Below are 21,048 nucleotides of genomic sequence, written 5' to 3' on the forward strand. Positions count from 1 at the left end.
GAACTATAAAATTTGACTTTCGATTCAGTTCGGTGTTTGATTTTTTCGGTTTTACTGGAAGTTTAAACACTCATATTTTAATACTATCATCACCCATGCCTCCGTGTCTTTACTGAATGTGAGCGTTGATTTATTGAAATTAACTATTTACTCAGAACGTTTATCATAAAATTGAATATATTATCTCAATATCATATATTTAAAGAAGCCCGGAAGAAAACCATTCTATATTATCTATATTTTAAATATCTATAATTTTAAAATGTTAGCTTACTATATCTCCTATTTAAAAATATGAAAAAAAATTAATTTGAAAATAATAAATATTAGCAATGTGTATATAATTATTCTAACTGTATATGCACACAACATATACAAAGATTCATTAATTAATTTATATAACATACTCTCGAGGAGTTTGTTCCACATAACTTGTTCAACGTGGTTTATCCGACTAATTTGGTTTGAAAATTATCATATATTAGTACAAGAGTTTATCCAATATATATAAAAGAGCAGTGACAACGGGTCTTATTTCATTAAAAAAGAAGAAGAAGTAGAAATACATATTTACAAGATATTATTAATAAAAAAATAATAAATTTAATTGAGGATTAATTTTTCTGTTCAAACTCATATTACCATAGAATGTTGACCACGTTAAATCAATAAAATTAGAGTAGGTCTCTTGTGAGACGATCTCATGAGTCTTTATAAGACGAGTCAACCGTACCGATATTCACAATAAAAAGTAATAATTTTACCTGTAAAAAATAATACTTTTTCATGGATAACCCAAATAAGAGTTCCGTATCACAAAATGCGACCCGTGAGACCGTCTCATACAAGTTTTTGCTATAAAATTAAGTTAAAAAGAAAATATTTTGAACGTGATTTTTATTTCCAAACTTTAGTAAAGTAATTTTTTCTTGATAGTTTTTTTTTAATAAAAAAATTATATTTATAATTTTTTTATTTTTATTTATCAATTTTATCTGTAAATAAAAGTGAGAATTACCAACGTAAATCGCTATCGGAAAACCAAATAATATCTATTTTAGGCTGTGATGTTAATAAATTAACAAAAAACAAAACAAAATCAAACTCCTCTCCATGTCCGGATCTGTAAGCATCTATAATCTCTCTCTCGATTCTGTAGTCGGCAGCATATTTTAGGGCTTCTCCTCTCCGATCTCACGATAATAATCGTACGGCCCTCCGTCTTACGCCGTCCGAGGTACGCTCTTCTCATTTTCTGATTCCCGCAGCTCATCTTCTTGCTTTATCCCCGATTTGTTCCCAATTACACCATTAATTATATTTATGAACTCTAATTAGCTGACCGTCCCGAAAGATTACTTCTTTTAACGTTTTCTTTTACTATTATCGTAACTGTGATAGCCCATTGTGTTTGATTTAGTTATTTTATGCAGTGTTTGCTAGGGAGATCTATTGGTGGGATTGTTGATTCGTTATTTATTGTGTTTCTGGGGAGGGGAGAATAGAGGGAGGGAGAAAGAGCTAGACGGAAGTTCTTTGGTTTCGCTTTTGATGCTTTGCTGTGGTTCTAGATTCTGGTTTCGGCTTCGTGTTAGGTTTGGAGATGGCCAACCCTGGCTCCAAGTTTGTGTCAGCAAATCTGAACAAGTCTTATGGGCAGCAGCAGCAGTTTAATGGTGGTGGTGGAGGCTATCATGGGCAGGCTTCCGCTGCTGGGTGGTGGGGCCGTGGCGGTGGAATGCTGGTTTTGTCCAAGAACCGGGGCATTACTCAGAAGTCTGGTTCGAAGCTATCTGTTCCACCCCCCTTAAATTTGCCCTCGTTGAGGAAAGAACACGAGCGATTCGATACATCTGGCCCCAGTCGTGGTATTGCTCCTGGTTGTGGAGCGAGGCCTTCTTCAACGCGTGTGGGCTGGACCAAACCGGTATCTGTTTCTGCCTTGTCCGAAAAGAATGAGAGCAACGCTCATATTCCCTTGACTGATGCGATGGAAGCTAAGGATGTGATAAGTCGGGGCACTGGTTCTTACGTTCCTCCTTCAGCTCGTTCTAATGGGTTAGGACTTGTGGGTTCCAGTTCTGGTTCTGTCTCACGGGATTTTGTACCTTCTATCGCGAAAGTTACGGTTTTAAAAGGTGAGGATTTTCCATCTCTGCAGGCTGCAAGGCCTGTCTCTTCTGAGGCATCCCAGAAACAGAAGGAATTTTCAAACCAGAAACAAAAGCAGATTGTAGGTGAGGAATTCAATCAGAAGAAGAGAGACATCTATCATTCAGGTTCTTTGGTTAATGCACAGCCTTCAGGGCAGCCTTCGTGGAATTCTATCAGAAATTTGTCAGTAGAGAACACTGGTGAGGGTCGTGGGACAGGTAGGGGGCGACTGGCTGATCGAACTGGTAAAGAGGATGAGTATTTTACTTCTCCACTACCACTAGTTCGCTTGAATCCAAGGTCGGACTGGGCAGATGATGAGCGTGACACAAGTCATGGGTTTTCCGAACGTGGAAGAGATGTTGGATATTCGAAGAGTGATAGTTATTGGGATGGGAATCTTGAATTACTCAGGCCGAGCGTTTTACCTCATAAAATAGCTCAGAGTCCATATGACAGATGGGGTCAACGTGGCAATGAAACTATCGGTTTTGATGAAAGGGATTTATTTTCAGGTGGCCTTGTTGGTGTTATCAGAAAGAAAAGAGATGCTGCAAAATCAACTGATTTTCATGATCCCGTTAGAGAATCTTTTCAAGCAGAACTTGAAAGAGTTCAGAAAATGCAAGAGCTTGAAAGACAGAGAATCATTGGAGAACAAGAAAAAGCTTCGGAACAAGCTAGAAGAGAGGAGGAGGAGAGACAAAGAAGGATCAGGGAAGAGGAGGTACGACAGCGAAGGATTGAAGAGGAAGCCCGAGAAGCTTCATGGAGGGCAGAACACGAGCGATTAGAGGCAATTCGAATAGCAGAAGAACACAGAATTTCCAGGGAGGAGGAAATGAGAAGAATTTATGTGGAAGAAGAGAGGAGGAAGCAAGCTGCCAAACTGAAGCTTCTGGAGTTGGAAGCTAAGATAGCTAAGAGGGAGGCTCAAGCGGCTTCAGCTTCCAGGGGTAATATATCTGCTCCTAACATGGTTAATGATGAGCAACTAGAAGCTTCAGTGAAGGAAAAAGATTTCTCCAGGACTTTGGATACTTGGGAAGATGGTGAGAGAATGGTCGATAAGTTGACAACTTCAGCTTCATTTGATCCATTTGCTCCTACCAGGCCTTACGAGATGAGCTGGAGACCTTACCCTCCTAGTGAAAGTTCTTCAAACTTTCTTGATGCGAGAAAAGGAATAATTCATAGAGATGCTTTTGAAAATGGTGGCAGCTTCTGTCCGCCGCCGTTGGAACAGGAGATTGATCATTACAGTCCAAGAAGAGATGCATGTGGTGGTGGCAGAGCAGTGTCAAGGGATTATTCTTATGGGAGGGCAAGAAATTCTATGAGACAGCCTCGCGTTCTTCCTCCTCCCTCGCTTAATTTATCTCAGAGGGCTCCTTTTGAGCGACCTATTGACCATTCTGACCCCTCGGCTGTACTTGACGATGAAATTCGATATACCAAATCTGCAATAAGTTTACCAATTGGGCGGACATTTTATGATGGTAGTAATCAAAAGGGTCTTCAACGGCCTGAAGTGGAGGTTAAAAATATAACCCCTGAAGACCATATTCAAAACAATAAATCTAGGTGTGATTCACAATCTTCGTTATCTGTTTCAAGCCCTCCAAATTCTCCTCCTCAGCTCTCCCATGATGAGTTGGATGGATTTGAAGATTCTCCAGTAAAATCTGGTATAACAGAAGTGAGAGGTAATATTTTAGTTGAGAGTGGATCTGTTGTCTTGAATGGTAAATCTAGCACTGGGGCATTGGTTACTGGTTTTGCTAGCGAGGATGAAGAATGGACTATTGAAAATGATGATACAATGCAACATCAAGAAGAATATGATGAGGACGAAGATGGTTATATAGAAGAAGATGAAGTGCGTGATGGCGATGATGAGAATCTTGAGCTGAGTAAAAAGTTTGAAGCCCTTGAATTTGAAGAAACAGAGCCATGTGCTATGGTGGATAACGTGGTCTTAGGCTTTGACGAGGGTGTTGAAGTGGTAATACCGAGTGATGACTTTGAAAATAGCTCGAGGACCCAAGATAGAACATATGGAATCTCCGACATTTCAGGTAATGTAGGGGAGAAAAGAGGACTAATTGATGGGCTTCCTGCTGAAGAACAGGGCCTTCTGAATGCAAATGATATGTCTGATATAATTGCAAATAGCTCCTCTGTTAAGATCAAAGAAAGTGAATTGATATCGGAAGGTTCTATTGGTCAATCTGTTGAAGCTTCCTATTCCTCCTCATTAGATCTTTTAGACTGTGTTGATTCCTCGGTTAGCACTGGCTTAGCTGTGCAGCAATCAGTCGCATGTTCGGGTGATGTCACAGCTGCTGTTGGCCAGACTAGTATATCATCTGTATCTTCTGCTGGAAGCCCTACTGATTTACCTGTTAAACTACAGTTTGGGCTGTTTTCTGGTCCATCTTTGATACCTTCTCCTGTGCCGGCAATTCAAATTGGTTCCATTCAGATGCCTCTCCACATCCATCTACCTGTTGGTCAATCCTTTACTTACTTGGATCCATCGCAGCCCCCAGTGTTCCAGTTTGGCCAGATGCAGTATACGTCTCCTATCTCACAGGGAATATTGCCCATGCCCCCCCAATCAATGTCTTTTATTAAGCCTAACATGCAGGTCCCTTTTAATCTGAATCAGAGGGCTGGAGACTCTATGTATAATCAGCCTGCTCCAGATGTTTCTGCCCAGAATGTGGCAGAACATGAGTTAAACAAGCCTCCAGGTTTTGTTTCAGGACCACCTGAGCAATCTCATGGGAGCCTTTCCGTGGGAATTAATTCTGTTTGGGAAGCAGACAGTCGTTCTGACCAAAATATTGGCCGTACAACTTGTCTTTCAAGTGCCGCTGGTAAAGAAATGGAATCAAATTCTCTACCCCGAATGGAAGAGAAAGGGCATTATGACTCAGCTCCAAAGAATTACTTACCATCATCTGAAGAAAAGGAATCTGAAAGTCAGATGAAGATTATGCAACTGCCAGTTCGCGCTGCTTCTGGGGATAAAATTTTCAGTGGACCTAGACGTCTTGATCGATTGTATAGTGGCAGGGGAAAGAACAATTCCTATATAGTCAGAAATGCAGATACCAGATCATCTTTCACTACTCATGGTATGCCCGCGAATTCAACTGGCTTCCAGAGAAGATCTCAACGGACTGTTCGACATACTGAATTTCGGATTCGGGAGAACATTGACAGGGGGAAAGGACCTCTGATGGTTTCCTTTAAAGATTCTGGCTTAGATGATAAGTCAAGGTTATACAGGAAAGGCTATGGGAGATTTTAGAAGAAGCTGGTCTAAGAGAGGTAACATTTCTAATAGACCACTGAAGCACAGAACTAAAGCAGAAGTCTCTGATAGTATTTATTCGGAGGCGGCCAATCCTGGAGACATGGTAGCAAAAGAGATGGGAAAATATGTATCTTTTAAGAGTCGAAGCATTTCCTACACCAGTGAAGCAAATTTACCAAAAAAGGGTTCCGAGGATGTTGATGCTCCCTTGCTGAAGGGTGTTGTTCGCATTTATGAGCAACCTGGTATAGAAACTCCCAGCGATGAGGATGATTTTATTGAAGTCAGATCCAAAAGACAAATGTTGAATGATCGACGTGAACAAAGGGAAAAGGAAATCAAAGCGAAATCACTCATCACAAAGGTATCAATGCATATATTTCTCATTATTTTCCTATCTCTATTTGGTGTTTTTCAGATGATGTGTAATGGTTGACTGATTTGTGTGAACAGAGGGAAAAAGAAATTAAAGCGAAGTTACTCACCACACAGGTTTCAATGCAATTTTTTTTCGTTTTCTAAGTACAGTTAGCAATTTTTGGATGACATGTGGCTGGTTATGTTTTCTCGTCATCTATGAAATTTATGGCTATCATTTTTTAGCAGCCACCTTGCAAATTGCATGCTCGGAAACCATATTCTATTGTCTCTGGAGGCCCAAGTGAGCTTGCCATGCCATATGAGAACCAAGAATCTTGCTTGGATGTTGCTGTCTTAGAGAGCCATCAGTTGGCACATAATGAAGTATCAACAGGGTATACCACATCTATTTTCCAACCTCTGGCCCCAATTGGCACTCCTATAAATTCCGAATCCCAGAGTATCAAGTACTTACCTCTTCACAGAAGCTCTAAGTTTTGGATCTTATTTAACGGTATTTTTAATTTGTTGCAATGCATGTCTTTGCAGGCCCCGAACAGGTTCAATGACTGTTATATCTAGTGGCGAAAAAGGATATGAGAATAAAAACAATGACACAAACCAAATCAAGTTGTCATCAACTTCTTGGAGCACTTCAGGGATGAACCAACAGGTATGTTGAACTTCTGTTAGGCTGTTGGCTTTTTGATGAGTTATAAAAGCTGGTTGCTATTCGTTTCTAAATTGTGGTTGCCTTTCCTTGAAATGTCCCAGGTGCATAATGTGAGTAATTTATCTTTGAAATTCAACGAGAGTTAGTTAAAAACCTGCCCATTTTAATCTCTTCCGAAGTCATTGGCATTTCAATTTAACAGTTGCTACTATGGTAATTAGGCCGTGGATTATATTAATTATGTATTGTAATCATTATTTTGGATCATCGTTTTTTTCCTGAATAGAGTTTTTTACATGCTGAGCCTTGATGAACTCAATGTTGAGTGACTGAATGCGGAACATTAGTTTAATTATCTCTTCCTTTTAGCTGGAGAGGAAAGTTGAAGTGATAGCTTGTTGCCTCTGCATCTCGAGTTTTCTATTTTGCTTCTCATTGTTAAATGCTGACAGCACCTTAAACTATGTAACGTTGACAAAAAGGGTACTTGTCAACATTGTGGACAATTGACTTTTTGCATCTTTTCCAAGTGAAACGGTATATCAATGAATTTGATTTCTGGTAGGTTATGTCACTGACACAGACCGAACTCGAGGAGGCTATGAAACCTATGCGATACAATTCAGACAATTCTACTGTTGGAGGTCATTCCAGCACAGCTAGTGATCCCATCTTGCCAACAATGTCCATTTCGGTCAAGGAGAAAAAATTTTCCTCTGGTGCAAGTCCAATCAATTCTTTGCTTGCTGGAGAGAAAATCCAATTTGGTAGATTCACGCTACTACAAGTGTAGTTTCTCTGGCATTGGTATATCCCCTAATATATATATTTTTTCCATGTTAGGTGCTGTGACATCTCCTTCTGTTCTTCCTCCTAGTAGCCGTGCGGTATCACTTGGGATTGGTGCTCCAGGTTCCAATCGACACGATGTGCAAATCTCTCGCAACTTTTCAGTGGCTGAAAACGGTGGTTCTCTTTTTTTCGAAAAAGAAAACCATTCCACTGATGGCTGTGTTCCACTACAAGATTGTAAGGCTGAAGCTGAAGCTGCAACAGCTACTTCTGCTGCTGCCATCTGTGTTGATGATTTTGTCAGTAATGGGTTGGGGCCATTAACTGCAGCTAATGTTCCAGATACCAAAACTTTTACCCGTGCTGATATTGATGTCATCACGACAGGTGATACAGAAGTGTGACTCAACTTTAAGAGTGGCCTTTACATGTTTATAGTTATAATTATAATCTTGAATGTGCATCTGTTTACAGGTGTAATCGGAGGTCTGCAATTGGTAAATCAATCAAGAGGTGAGGAGTTGCTAAGCGTTTCTCTTCCAGCAGACCTCTCTGTCGAGACAACTCAAATCTCCTGGTCACCATTGCCAAGTTCTCAGAGTTCTTCTACCCAGATGTCTTCTCATTTTGCTGGTGGTCCTTCTCACTTACCTTTTTATGAAGTAAATCCAATGTTGGGCGGTCCACTTCTTGCTTTTGGTCCGCATGAAGAATCTTCTGGCACATTATCTCAGCCACAAAAGAGTACAGCACCCAGTTCAGGACCTATTGGTAACTGGCAGCAATGGCATTCTGGTTTGGACTCATTTTATAATCCTCCAACTGGGTATCCGGGCCGTCTAATTAGTCCATCTGGAAGCATTCCTGGGGTTCAGGGCCCCCCACATATGGTTGTCTACAATCATTTTGCTCCAGTTGGACAATATGGGCAATTTAGTCAATATGGACAATTTGGTTTAAGTTTTATGGGAACCACCTTCATCCCTTCTGGACATACTTCAACTTCTGTTCAAGTTAATGATGGAGACGTGCATGGCATAAATACGACGTCCACTCAGCATAATGCTTCCAATATGATGGCTCCTATTCGGCATCTTGCCCCTGGATCTCCACTTGTGCCTATGGCCTCTCCCTTGCCCATGTTTAATTTATCTCCATTTCAGGTAAAAGAATCTAGTTCTTTCTGCAAATCATGTTGTGTTGCTGAAATTACCGTGCTATTATTTTGCATATTAGTCATCATTTCTTTTTTCAAGTTTTTGATAATAGTAAAGTTATAAGGTAGATCATCTTATATGTGATACTGCTTCCCCTGTTAGTTGCTTCAGCTTGTTTAGTATCTCCTTTGCAAATTGAGGAATAAGACAGTGGATTGCAATCGCTATAGAACCGTATGAGATGATTTTTTTCTTCTATTTTGTTTGAGCATTTTTTGTCAGTGCACTCTTATAAACATTTTCCCCATACAAGTTCTTCTAGTTCAGAAAAACCTAAGTTCTCTCTTTTTTCAGTCTGCTCCCTGATATGTCCGTCCAAGCTCAATGGGGGCATATTCCCACTTCCAATGGCTCAGTCTCGTCACCCTTGCAGCCACGAGTAGAAGCTGAACTTCCTTCTCAAGTCCATCATGGGCATTCCATCGACCACCCTGTAAATGTCAGTATGTTCTCTGAATCTCAGATTCAAACATCAGTCAATGTCCCAAGTTTTTCTGTTGCCACAGAATCGAACATTACCCCGTTTTCTGCTGAACTTGGGCTAGTAGATTCAAAGAGATCCACGGTTGTCACATCTGGGCAGGGTATGGTGATTCATAGCTCTCCTTGCACCGACAATGCTGAATCTGGTAAGGTTGGCACGCCTCACGAGGATAGCCATGGCAATCATAATAACAAACTCCAGAATGCAAGTTCTGTAAATGCTCAAATTCTACAGAAGAGTCCGCCCTTCCAACAGGTTAAGTCTGCTGGTCATAGTCATCAGAGAGGGGGTATTTCTCACAGGAACAATGCTGGGAATGAATGGTCTCATCGCAGGACTGGTTTCCATGGAAGGAGCCATTCCAGTGGTGTGGATAGGGGTTTTCCTGCTTCGAAAATAAAACAAATATATGTGGTTAAAACAGAGCGTTAATGGCAACGTTCGAGGCCTTCGTGCCCCATGGTATAGGCTCACAGTGGAGATGCTTCTCCTTCCAGCTGCCAATGGCCTTCACTGATGCATGCTGTTAGAAATGAGTGGACTTTGAAAATAGACTCCACTGAATGAATGGAATCCTTACGAAACCTCATCATCTCATGTTTGCTCTTTTGTTGAGAGGAAATAATTATTTGTTTTATCTTTCTCAATTTCTTCTGTGAGAGCTCAACCGATGAGATCTTAATACAATTGTGCGTGAACAACCCTGTCTCCCACGATCCCATGGGTGGGTAGGTCAACCACGAATCAGTTGCTCTAGCGCGGTTGTTTCTTGACTCGAGACTTCCATCTATTTTTTGCTGTTGTGCTGATAAATTGCAAGAACTGAAGTCTGGCATTCTGCCTCTCCTTTCGTCCTTCAGGAATTGGTCTCTCTTTGGATTATGATGTATTTATACATTTGAATTATTTATTTATAAACACTTATCATTTCAGTGTTAACCACAATTCATCTATATGAGACAAGAAGTTATGTCTTGAAGTCATTTTTTGATTCCATGGGTTTTGCCGCTCTCTTCCAAGTTTCTGCATAACTGGTAGAGAAATCATCACATTACTATATGATGCCACGTTTCTGTAAGATCTCTTCAGCATCTTTCAATCTATTTTTCAAGTGATTAATAAAGATATTAATTTAGTGTTAGTTTTCCCGAATTCATGTGCTCTGTTCCCTTAGCTCTTTTCTTGCAAGCACCTGTATGTATCTGTGTTTATATACCGATTCGGTCTGGCCTCGCACATAGCTGGCTGGGTGGTGCATATTTTTCAGACAACTCGGTTGCAAATCGTCTGCTGACATAACTATGCCTCCTGCTATTGTGAAATAAGAAATTTCATTAAACCTATTAAAAAACAGCCTTCTTTCCTGTATATTATATAATATAGCAATTTAAAATTCTTAAAATATCCTTAATTTACTCTTTTCAATATCTTGATTAACTACAACTTAGTAAAATAAGAATTTATTATTATTTTTTGGATAATAAAATAAGAATTATTTGGATGTGTTAGAAACTTTTAAATTTATTTGTCATATTAAATTCATTTCATTTTTGCTTCGAATATTTTCTCTCAATCTCAATCATTCAAGCTTTACGCTCATGTGAAATTATTTCAAAAATAATTATCATATATACTTTAAGCTTTCAAATAAAATTTATTTTTCAATGTCATTGAAATAAATTTATTTTATTATGCATTATTTTTTCCTTAGAGTAGTAGGTCTTTTGTGATACGGTATCACGAATTTTTATATGTGAGACGGGTCAACCCTACCGATATTCACAATAAAAAGTAATACTCTTAGCATGAAAAGTAATATTTTTCATTGATGACCAAAATAAGAGATCTGTCTCACAAAATACGACCCGTGAAACCGTCTCACACAAATTTTTGACTTTTCTTTAATATAAGAAGACTTCTAGCTTATCGTTCACTTTAAGAAATATTTATGGAAATTCTGCATTTCATTTTCACATGTTTTATTTATTTTCAAATTTATTACTTATTTATCTAATTTATAATAATAATAATAATAATAATAATATGTTCATAAAGTTAAAATTTTAATAATTATAATTATATTAGAATATTTGCTCAATTTAGTATGCTTGTTTGTTAGTATAAAAAGGGTCTAGAGGATAAATTTGGGATTTAAGGCAATTTTTTTTTTAAAAAAAAACTGACTTAATTTAAGGCCAAATTTGATTATTATAGTTTGTAGGAGGTCAAATAAAGCCCCACAAATTAATTACCTTTGCTATCTTGAAAATCTCTCATTCTACAATATTTCGTGCTAAAGAAAACTTGCTAATTTAAAAAATTTTGGCGATCGTTTTCTCGAGTCACCCTTAACTCAATTGATTCAAAAATATGAATTTCTTAAAATTGTGGTTATTGTTTATATGATTTTAAAATTTAAAATAAAATAGTTAAATAAAAATAATATCTTTGCAAAGATAATAATGTAAACATTTTTAAAAAAAAGGTTACAGAAAAAATATCATCAAACTTTTGAATTTTTTTAATTTGAAAAGTTGTATAACGAAATTTTTATTACAGAAGATTTCAATTACTATGATTTTTTAAAATCGATTTTGCCTGATCAACCTTTGCTAGAGTTGAATAAGGAAACTGAAATTATTCAAATCAAGAGAACATAGCAATTAAAGCTCCCCAAACAAAGGACTAATTAATGGGACTAAGCCATAAAATCTGCATGGCTTTGGATTATTATGCAACCCTATCTCCACCTTTGAATCTCGTCTCTCCCAAATAAGATCATAGTAGTCTGTCTTCTTTACTAATTTATAAATTTAAAAAATAATTCAATTTCTTTTTTATTTGATTCGTTCAATGGTCAATTTTCTAGTATGATCAGTTGTGTTATATCTATAATTAAAGAGTGAAGAGAAATAGTACATTAGATGTTGAAATATCAATTCGTGAACATCGAAAGGTAATTTTATTGAATTACGTTTACTTTATGTTTTGCTGTTGAATTGAGGGCTGTTTTTGGTTATATATTTTTCGTGCACCGACACAATTTTTAGAATAATATCAATGTTTGATTAAATTTTTGCTGGAACAAGTCTAATCATTTTCTATTGGGTAGAACAATCGAAACATGATATTAGAACTGGTGAACGGTTTTATAAAAAAAGTTTGAGTTGCACTATTATCACCAACTATAATTTTTAGTAAAACGACAAACATTCGATCCTACAATTGGTATCAAAGGGAGTTAATAGGTTCAAAAATCCCAAGAAGTATATTTCTATACTTCTTAGACGGAATGTTGGGTTAAGCGTGCATGAATGAGAGTAGTACTGAGATGGGTAACATCGAGGTTCTCCTACGTCAAGCTGCTGATGTTGCATCGCTTGATCTGGTCGGCAATGTGAGCGGTAAAATAGTAACGTCAGATCTTAATGTATAAACTGCATCTCTTAGGGACATGATTTTGATAATAGGAAAAAATTTAGACTGATCTCTAAGGGATATGAGACAGCACCCGCAGATACACACGTACATTCTCGAACTCATGGGCCTAATAGCACAACCCATTAGCACCCAAGTAGGCTGCACTCTGTGCTGTCACGACTATTAAGAAATAAAGTTACATCTTTGCTAACAACTATATATTTTTGGCCTACTAGTAAGCAATTGATCATAACAATTAATATTAGTGCCAATGCCACAAATTCGATTCTCATTGATTGAAAGAAGTGCAATTATTCGAAAGGAGATTGTTGGTGCAATAATTGTCTGTAGTGGATAGAGAAATCAAAACATTGTACTTGAGATATTGTACAGTTTTAAAAATATTCGAGTTACATTGTTATCGCTAGATAATTATTTGATAAACCAACAAACAATTAGTCATACTATTACAAATATAGGAGAATGTAGTGGAGTTTTGTTAAATTTTAGGTTGAGGAGTAGTTTTGTCAACATTCTTGGGAGATGGGAATCGGGCATATATATATATATATATATATATATATATAAAGAAAGAATGTCGTTTAAACTAGGATTTGATCCAAATACTTAAAGCCAAAAGTGGTTGAATCGTACTATACACACTCACACACACACATATTCATTTGTTGAATGTTTGAACAATTGACCCCCCGCGTTTACTTTCCCATATCTTATAATGTAATAAAAAGGACAAGCATGAAATGACATGAAAGTAATACCTTCCCAATACAATATCCCCTCTTTTATTCCATAATAATTATTATTATAATAATAATTATTTTAAAAAATATACAATGCCAACATTATTCTCACATGCAACTATTAATTATTCAAATGATTTAGCCAATTTGAGGCTTTCGTGATCACAAATAGGAATTAACCAACAATTATATCTATATGCCACGAAAATCTATAAAACACATTAAATTTCAAATTCATTTTCCACGTGTCAAAGATCGAGCGGCTCATATCACAAGACAAAATAGACATATGAAACAGAAAATTAATTGATCTCCAAGAGGACCCCACTGAAAGCTAGGTTTGCCAAATAAAAGATATTCTTTTAGAGAAACGTGTCGGTCTCGTCTTTCTTTTTTATACCTCTTCCAAATTATATTTTATATTAAAACGTATATATATATATTTATTTATAATAATCAATATATATTATAATACAAACCCTATTTGATATAATCTGCGGTTAAAGGATCACTTTCTAGAAATTTATATTTAATATATATAAATGCTCAAACACGATTAAAAAAGATCTACTGCTCGATCAAGATTCTATGATCGTAGTCAAGCAACCGAGAAAATAATGCTTCCGAGTCGAGAGCACAATCGCTCTATAAATTAATTTATCCAAACATCCTCTTAGTTCGAAACAAAAACAGTCAACGAACCCAAAAAAAGCAGAAATCGAAAGTCAATTCAAAGGAATTGGCTTACAAAAAGTCATCTAGGCTGCAATGACTCTGAATTAAATTGTGTCTATGTACTTTAAATCACTATTTCTTTTTTGAAACATCTTATGTACTTATAGTGGTAATATTACGATATTATTATATATATATATATATATATATTTTTTTTATATCATAATGGATCAAAGAGTCATTTTAAAAATAATAAACTACTTAATTATAATATTGTTTAATTAACTTAAATATATTTCATGCTACCACCCTTTTTCTCTATTCTTTCTTTTATCTGTAAATGTGGGGACTCCGGCCACCTGCTCCCTACTGAATCCAACTCTCTCAGTAGCTCACGAGACATGATAATTATATATTATTTATACAATATATAATTATTTATTGGTCTTCGTTTTTAAAATTTTTTTTATTGAGAAAGCAAAATGGTTTAAAAAAATTTATAATGGCTAAATCATTGTCCCCGTAAAAGCCTCTCAACTTTTTTTTCTTCTTCCTTTTAACCTATTTGGCTATTTCTGACCTGCCTAAGTCTAAATACGTAGCGTCACACACACACTACATACATACATATATATATATATATATAGTAATTCTCTTGTAAGATGGTCTCACGAATCTTTACCTGTGAGACGGTTTAACTCTACTGATATTCACAATAAAAAGTATTACTCTTAGCATAAAAAATAATATTTTTTCATGGATAAACCAAATAAGAGATCCGTATCACAAAATACGACCCGTGAGACCGTCTCACACAATTTTTTGTCATGTATAAACTTGTATCAAATTTGGGGTAAAATTCAATCGCATCCCCAAATTTCAAACCAAACTTCAAAACAATCCCTTTCTTTTCTAATTTATTCAAGTCCATCTCTCCATTCAATTTTTTTGCTCAAACTTTCCTTAGAAATAGCAATTTTTTGTGTCATTTTAACATAAATACCCATACATAAGTTTATTTATTCGATAAAAATGATATTCCAACTTTGTTTGCAAATATCACGAAATAAAAACATTTTATATAAAATTAAATAAGGAAAATGATGTAATCTAAGAAAAAAACTTGTTCATTCAACAATTTATGTTTTATAAAAAGGAACACCGAAGCTCGAATTAATTAAAGTTCAAGTGTCCCTGAGTTTAATTGGTTTAAATTTGATATTTCAATACATATATAGCATATGCTAAATTTATGGTACAATATCAATTCTTTTGTATAGTCAATGAATTATACAGATCCTTTGAATATTAAGGAAATATATAAAAAGAAAAAGAAAATTGTAATAATAACGTCGCTAAAAAAAAAAATTAAAAATATAAAAAGTTGGAAAGTGACACAGAGAGTGGTCCAGGTGAGTCTATCTATGGCTGACCAGCTTTTGAGAAGCAACAGCCGTGTAAGAGATAAGGTGAGAGAAACAAAAATATGAAAAAAGAAACGGAAAACAAAAAATCTCCCTTTAAGCTAGGTTTCATTCCCAGATGTATCATTATTATTTTCTGCTAACATGCAAGAAAAATACTAAAATCTCTTCTCCAGCTTCCCCTCATGTAAGACTAACTAGTTCCTTGGCCTTTTGATCTTTTTTGCTTTGTTTTGAGGGAAACAGGTCAAGAAAATTCTTCAGGGCTTTGGCCATTTTCACAAGTAATGCTTTGTTTTCTTCTTCCTGTTCGTGAGTGAGAAAACACACACACGCACAAACAGACACATCAACTCTTATCTGCTTTTGAGTATTAATTAATTAATATACTTGATTTTGGTTCAAAGTTTCAGGATTTTTCTGCAGAAAAAATGATGTCTGATGATGGGATTTCTGCTGTTCCTTCTATCATTAGAGGGTTCATTCAGGATCCTGATCATATGAACCCTAATAATGAATCAAACCCTGGTTCTAATCAATCCAAGAGGAAAAGAAATCTACCCGGAACACCAGGCAAGCGTAAATTTCACTTCCCCTCAGAAAATATGTTCTCTCGTCTATTTTTCTTCTTTTTTTCCCTTGAAACATTGGAGTGAGACACCTGTATTCAGATCCAGATGCAGAAGTGATAGCGCTGTCTCCAAAGTCTTTAATGGCAACAAACAGATTCATCTGCGAAATCTGCAACAAGGGTTTTCAGAGAGACCAGAATCTGCAGCTTCACAGAAGAGGACACAATCTTCCATGGAAGCTCAAGCAAAGAACAAACAAAGAAGTGAAGAAGAAAGTTTACATTTGCCCAGAAAAAACTTGCGTTCACCACGACCCTTCAAGGGCACTCGGGGATTTGACAGGAATAAAGAAGCATTACAGCAGAAAACATGGCGAGAAAAAATGGAAGTGCGAGAAATGCTCAAAGAAATACGCTGTTCAGTCTGATTGGAAAGCTCATAGTAAGATCTGTGGAACGAGAGAGTACAAATGTGACTGCGGAACTCTCTTCTCCAGGTATTAATTATGCCATGTTTCTTGAAGACACATGCACAATTAAAAATGTAAATCTCCCTCTCAAATTTCTCTGTCATGTACCGTGTGCTTCTGTTAAATGGAAGTAACACATGGAATTTAATTAATGTATTCTTGGTTTGGTGAGAAATAAATGCACATCTGAAATTAATGAGACTGAGCTAGAGATTTGGATGGATGAAGACTTTCCCTATGTATTTGAAAATCTTTCCTTTTATAAAAACCAGGATCTTGAATCAATTATAATTCTGCTCCAATTTCTTGGAAAGCGCGGAGGTTTAAAAATTAGTATCGAGTGCGATTTCTTGTTTCTATGTAACAGAAAGGATAGCTTCATCACACACAGAGCCTTCTGCGATGCGTTAGCGGAGGAAAGTGCAAGATTCACTCCAGTTCCTTCAGTAAATTTGAACTTGAGAAACGAAGTGCTGTTGAACAACAATCTTCACAATGCTGCGAACTCCCAATTTACCACCATGTTCAGGCCTGAGCTCGCGGGATTAGAATCAGGAAACCAGCTGAATATTGATAATTTGCAGAAACCAATACTTCCCCTATGGCTAGACAATACAAATCCCCATCTCAATCTGAATCCCACTCAAAATCCAAGTTCTTCAAATGCAAATTTCTTGGCATCGAATTCAACAATCTTGCCTGAGTTAGTGCAAATGGCCGCCGCCTCGCAGAACCAGTGGTTGATCAACAGATCATCGGGAGCTTTAAAAGAAGAGGAGGAAGACAAAGGTAACATGTGTGAAGCTATAAGTTCACTTTACTACCGCACTAGCTGCCAAAATCAGCAAGAAACAAATCATCCACCAGCTCCAATGTCAGCCACCGCTTTACTGCAAAAAGCAGCTCAAATGGGATCTACCAGAAGCAATAATTCAGCCATTTTCGGCACCGGTTTCGGGCTCATGAGCTCAAATTTCTCGAGTCTCGGAAACTTCAATCCCTTGAACCAGCCAAGAAATGAAGTTAACCAGATGAATCTTGGGAAACCTGAGAATTTGAATGGATTAATGGCTTCCACTTCTGCTTCAACACTGACCTCCAACTATGGCGTAGGCGTCCCGGGACTGTTCGAGTCCAGTAATCCATTAATGGGCAGGTCAAGAAACTCAGATCCTTTAATCACACTCCCAGACAACAAAGGAAAACAAGTCCAATCAACCGCAGTAATCGAAGGAGAAAGCAGTCTAACCAGGGATTTTCTTGGAGTTGGAGGAAATGAATTAGCGAAATTCGCCACCATGGGTTCTTCAATGGATTTGAGCCATTACAGCAGGAACATCTGAGCTCCCACAAATGGTAAAAACCATGAAAACTTACCGGGCTGGTAAAAAATCGATAACAAAAAGCTTCCTTATTCCATAAGCAGGAATACAGTACTTGGAAAACAGAAGATATCTTGTGAATTGTCAGAGAAGAGAGAGAGGGGGCCACTGCATGTTGGAAGAGACGTGACAAAAAGGTGACTCGGCAATCACAAGACTGAATCAGATTCATATTTTTACTGCATGTAGAAAGCTTTCTTTTTGCCGATGAATTTAAACTAAAAATCAAAGCCATTTTAGTTTTATTTTCCCTAGGGTTTGATAATCAATGGACCACTAGACACTGTGAGCATGTGATTATCGGGGGTCGGTATTATATGTGGTGTGTGAATTTATGCATGTCGAAAAGGGATTTTTGCATGTGAGGACCAGATGCTTCAAACTTGCCAATTTTCTTGGCATTATTTAGGGCATATAATTTGTTAAACTTGTGAATTAATCATTGGTCGGACAGATTTCAAGAAATCATCGACCCAAGTGTACTTACTCTATCATGTTAACGTTTTGCAGTTGGTACGAGTTTGATTTGATGCTCGCTATTTCATAGTTAGGGATTGTTTGCAATTTCTAAGGGAAAAACGATTATTCAGCTATCACTTGAAAAAATATCAGTTTTATGAGTTTCTTCACACCTAATCTTATGTTGATTTTTGCTTAATTTAATCAAAATATCAAAGATTTACCCTTTTTTTTCTTGTTATAATTAAATTTCGAACTCGAGTCGAGCATGTCCTAAATTCGGGACTTAGGTGTCAGCTAGGGCTTCAAGTCATCAACGATTTGAGCTTCAGAATTACTGTTATTACTTATATGTTGACATAGATCATGTGGATTTTCAATTAATAAGCACAAAAATTAATAACTAATTAACGGCATTTTCTTACTTATTTAGTTTATATATGTTGAAATATGTGACTGTAGACTGTAGAGTGTGTGTGTGTGTGTGTATAATAATAATAATAATAATAATAATAATAATAATAATAATAATAATAATAATAATATACAATAATAATAATAATAATAATAATAATAATAATAATAATAATAATAATAATAATAAAATAAATTAAAATGTTGCTTTGAATCACGTTGTCATCATTTATGAAAAATAATTCTAATGTGCTTGGTCTAAAAAAAAGAATACATGTCACATGAGATGGTATGTGTCACAGAGAAATTAAATATTAAAATATAGGCTACATAATTTGAAGAACATTTTTATTTAATATTTTTTAGGGTATATTCTTATCATTTACAAAAGATTATATCAAGCAAACAATAATTAGAAATAATTTTCACGTGGATTCAGATTTTTCAATATACTAGGTAAAGACACGTGCGACGCACGTGAAAATACATTTCTATTATCAATAGTTGTTGTTAAAGAAATGAGATCAAAAGAGATTAATTTACAAAAAATTATATATTGATTATGCTATATTAATCGATAGAAAACGGGTAATGCTACATGTGCAACCAAATTTGTACAATAATTATTATAATTCAAAAAAATCAATACAGAAATTTCATTTATCAAAATCTCATGATAAATTAAATATAAAATCTCATTAGATAATAACAAAATCTCACTATATAATTGTTGTAAATATCGCAGTACGATATATTGGTTGTACCTTTAGCATTATCCATATGAAATTCAATGTAATATAATTTGTACTACATGTATTATAAAATGAGTGCAAAAGATATTTGTTTAAAAATTTTATGCGTTATAAATCTAAGGTTATTCTTGAATGGAAGGATTTCAAATCCATAGATTTCAATACATTCAAATGTATTTTTGTTATTTAGAGAAGTAACATATCATAAACTTCAAATCCACTTCATTTCATGTTTATATAGTAGTATTTCATGTTAATTATGATATTTTTCAAGTCCACCCAATAATAATGTTATTTGAAATCTATTCTACTTTATATGAATAATAATATGTAAATAAGTAATGTGTATATTCAATATTTGATATATTATTTCATTGTTAACAATAAAATTATAATTCTAATCCATAAATTTGATATCAATTTATCCAAACGCAATCTAAATAAATTAATAATTGTTGAAAAACATAGTAGTAATAAATATTATAATTTTGTATAAATTAGACATTGGAGAAAAGATAATATAAAATTGATATCACAATAGTTATTAAAATTAAATTTGAGAGAAGAATAATGTATAATACATAACGTTGACCACTTATTTTACAACGTGTTATTGATTTATGAAAAATAAAAATATAATATAGGTAATATATTCTAAACCTTAAATTAAATTATTGCGTCAAATATTTTTTTCTTTTATATTTTCAATTTATAATTGCTTTCACGATTTTTTTTTTGTCATCAGTTTTTTCTTCTCTGTGAAAAAACAATATTCTTGCCATCTTTATTAGCAAATCTTATGAGAAGAAATGCATATTCTTCTCTATTTGATGCCTCTACAAATCTCCACACAAATTAAGTGTTTTGTAGAAAAAAAAAGTTTGTTTCATCAAGCAAATAAAACCAAAGAATTTTGTTATTTCAGTATTCTACAAATTATATTTATTTTTTGTAAATATTTTAACTTAATCTACAAGCAAATAAAATCAATGAATTTTGGTTACTCTATCTTCTAGACAACTGACAAAATATGATTTAATTAATATTTTATTATATTTATCAAAAAGTGTTCAACTCTTAATGATATAACATATTTATGCAATATGTTATTTAAATACAAAAATTCAAAATTACGATAACATATATTTTTTTATATTTTTTCATACTATATTATTGGAAGTATAAATTTGTATATATTAATTTTTTTTCTGAGAAACTTCTTGCATATATAACTCATTCAAAAGATTATAGATTTACAAAATAAAACAATCATATTCAATTTAATGTTTTGTGAAAAATATATGTTCACTTCATCTACAAGCAAATAAAAACAAATAAATTTGACCTTTCTTATTATCAATCATAACTCATAAGGAGAAATATTGAGCAATAATGAATAATTTTTGTAAAGATTTATTCATAATAATTTTAAAAATTTACCTTCAAAGATATGCCATTTCAGATTACATAAATCTATAATTGATTTATATCCATCCTTTATAAAAATACATCTTCGTCAATTGTAAGATAATCGAATAAGTAATTATTATATTTTCTGATCTTTACAAAGACGAAAAATAGTCAAAATTAGTAAAACTGTATGTATTTAATCATATATTGTTAAATTTTAATAATAAACTAAGGCTTTGAAAAATATTAGTTGGATTTTTTTATAAAGAAAAATAGATAGAATAACTACTCTCGAAATATTTATA

General features: G+C 34.9%; 2 protein-coding genes across 4 annotated transcripts; both read left to right on the forward strand.

Annotated features, from left to right (window-relative positions):
• The first annotated feature begins 1,059 nt into the window (after window positions 1-1,059).
• Window positions 1,060-9,988, forward strand: LOC142553496 (uncharacterized). The gene is given in 10 exon segments (XM_075663788.1): window positions 1,060-1,237; window positions 1,434-5,455; window positions 5,457-5,843; window positions 5,933-5,971; window positions 6,083-6,306; window positions 6,389-6,512; window positions 7,078-7,279; window positions 7,356-7,691; window positions 7,779-8,539; window positions 8,642-9,988. Coding segments are annotated over 9 exon segments (5,985 nt in total). The 5' UTR covers window positions 1,060-1,237; window positions 1,434-1,603; the 3' UTR covers window positions 8,702-9,988.
• Window positions 9,989-15,323: 5,335 nt separating this feature from the next.
• On the forward strand, window positions 15,324-18,068 carry LOC142553495 (zinc finger protein GAI-ASSOCIATED FACTOR 1-like). Of its 3 annotated transcripts, none has more exons than XM_075663784.1 (4): window positions 15,324-15,569; window positions 15,693-15,858; window positions 15,957-16,353; window positions 16,694-18,068. In XM_075663784.1, exons 2-4 carry the CDS (start codon window positions 15,717-15,719, stop codon window positions 17,667-17,669), a joined length of 1,515 nt encoding a protein of 504 aa, XP_075519899.1. In that variant the 5' UTR covers window positions 15,324-15,569; window positions 15,693-15,716; the 3' UTR covers window positions 17,670-18,068. The 3 variants fall into 3 exon arrangements, with proteins under 3 accessions (XP_075519899.1, XP_075519900.1, XP_075519902.1); XM_075663785.1 differs by having other exon boundaries at window positions 15,699-15,858; XM_075663787.1 differs by having other exon boundaries at window positions 15,712-15,858.
• The last annotated feature ends 2,980 nt before the right edge of the window (window positions 18,069-21,048 follow it).

Source organism: Primulina tabacum, chromosome 8, assembly GCF_025594145.1.
Source record: "Primulina tabacum isolate GXHZ01 chromosome 8, ASM2559414v2, whole genome shotgun sequence".
In the NCBI taxonomy this organism is placed as follows: domain Eukaryota; kingdom Viridiplantae; phylum Streptophyta; class Magnoliopsida; order Lamiales; family Gesneriaceae; genus Primulina; species Primulina tabacum.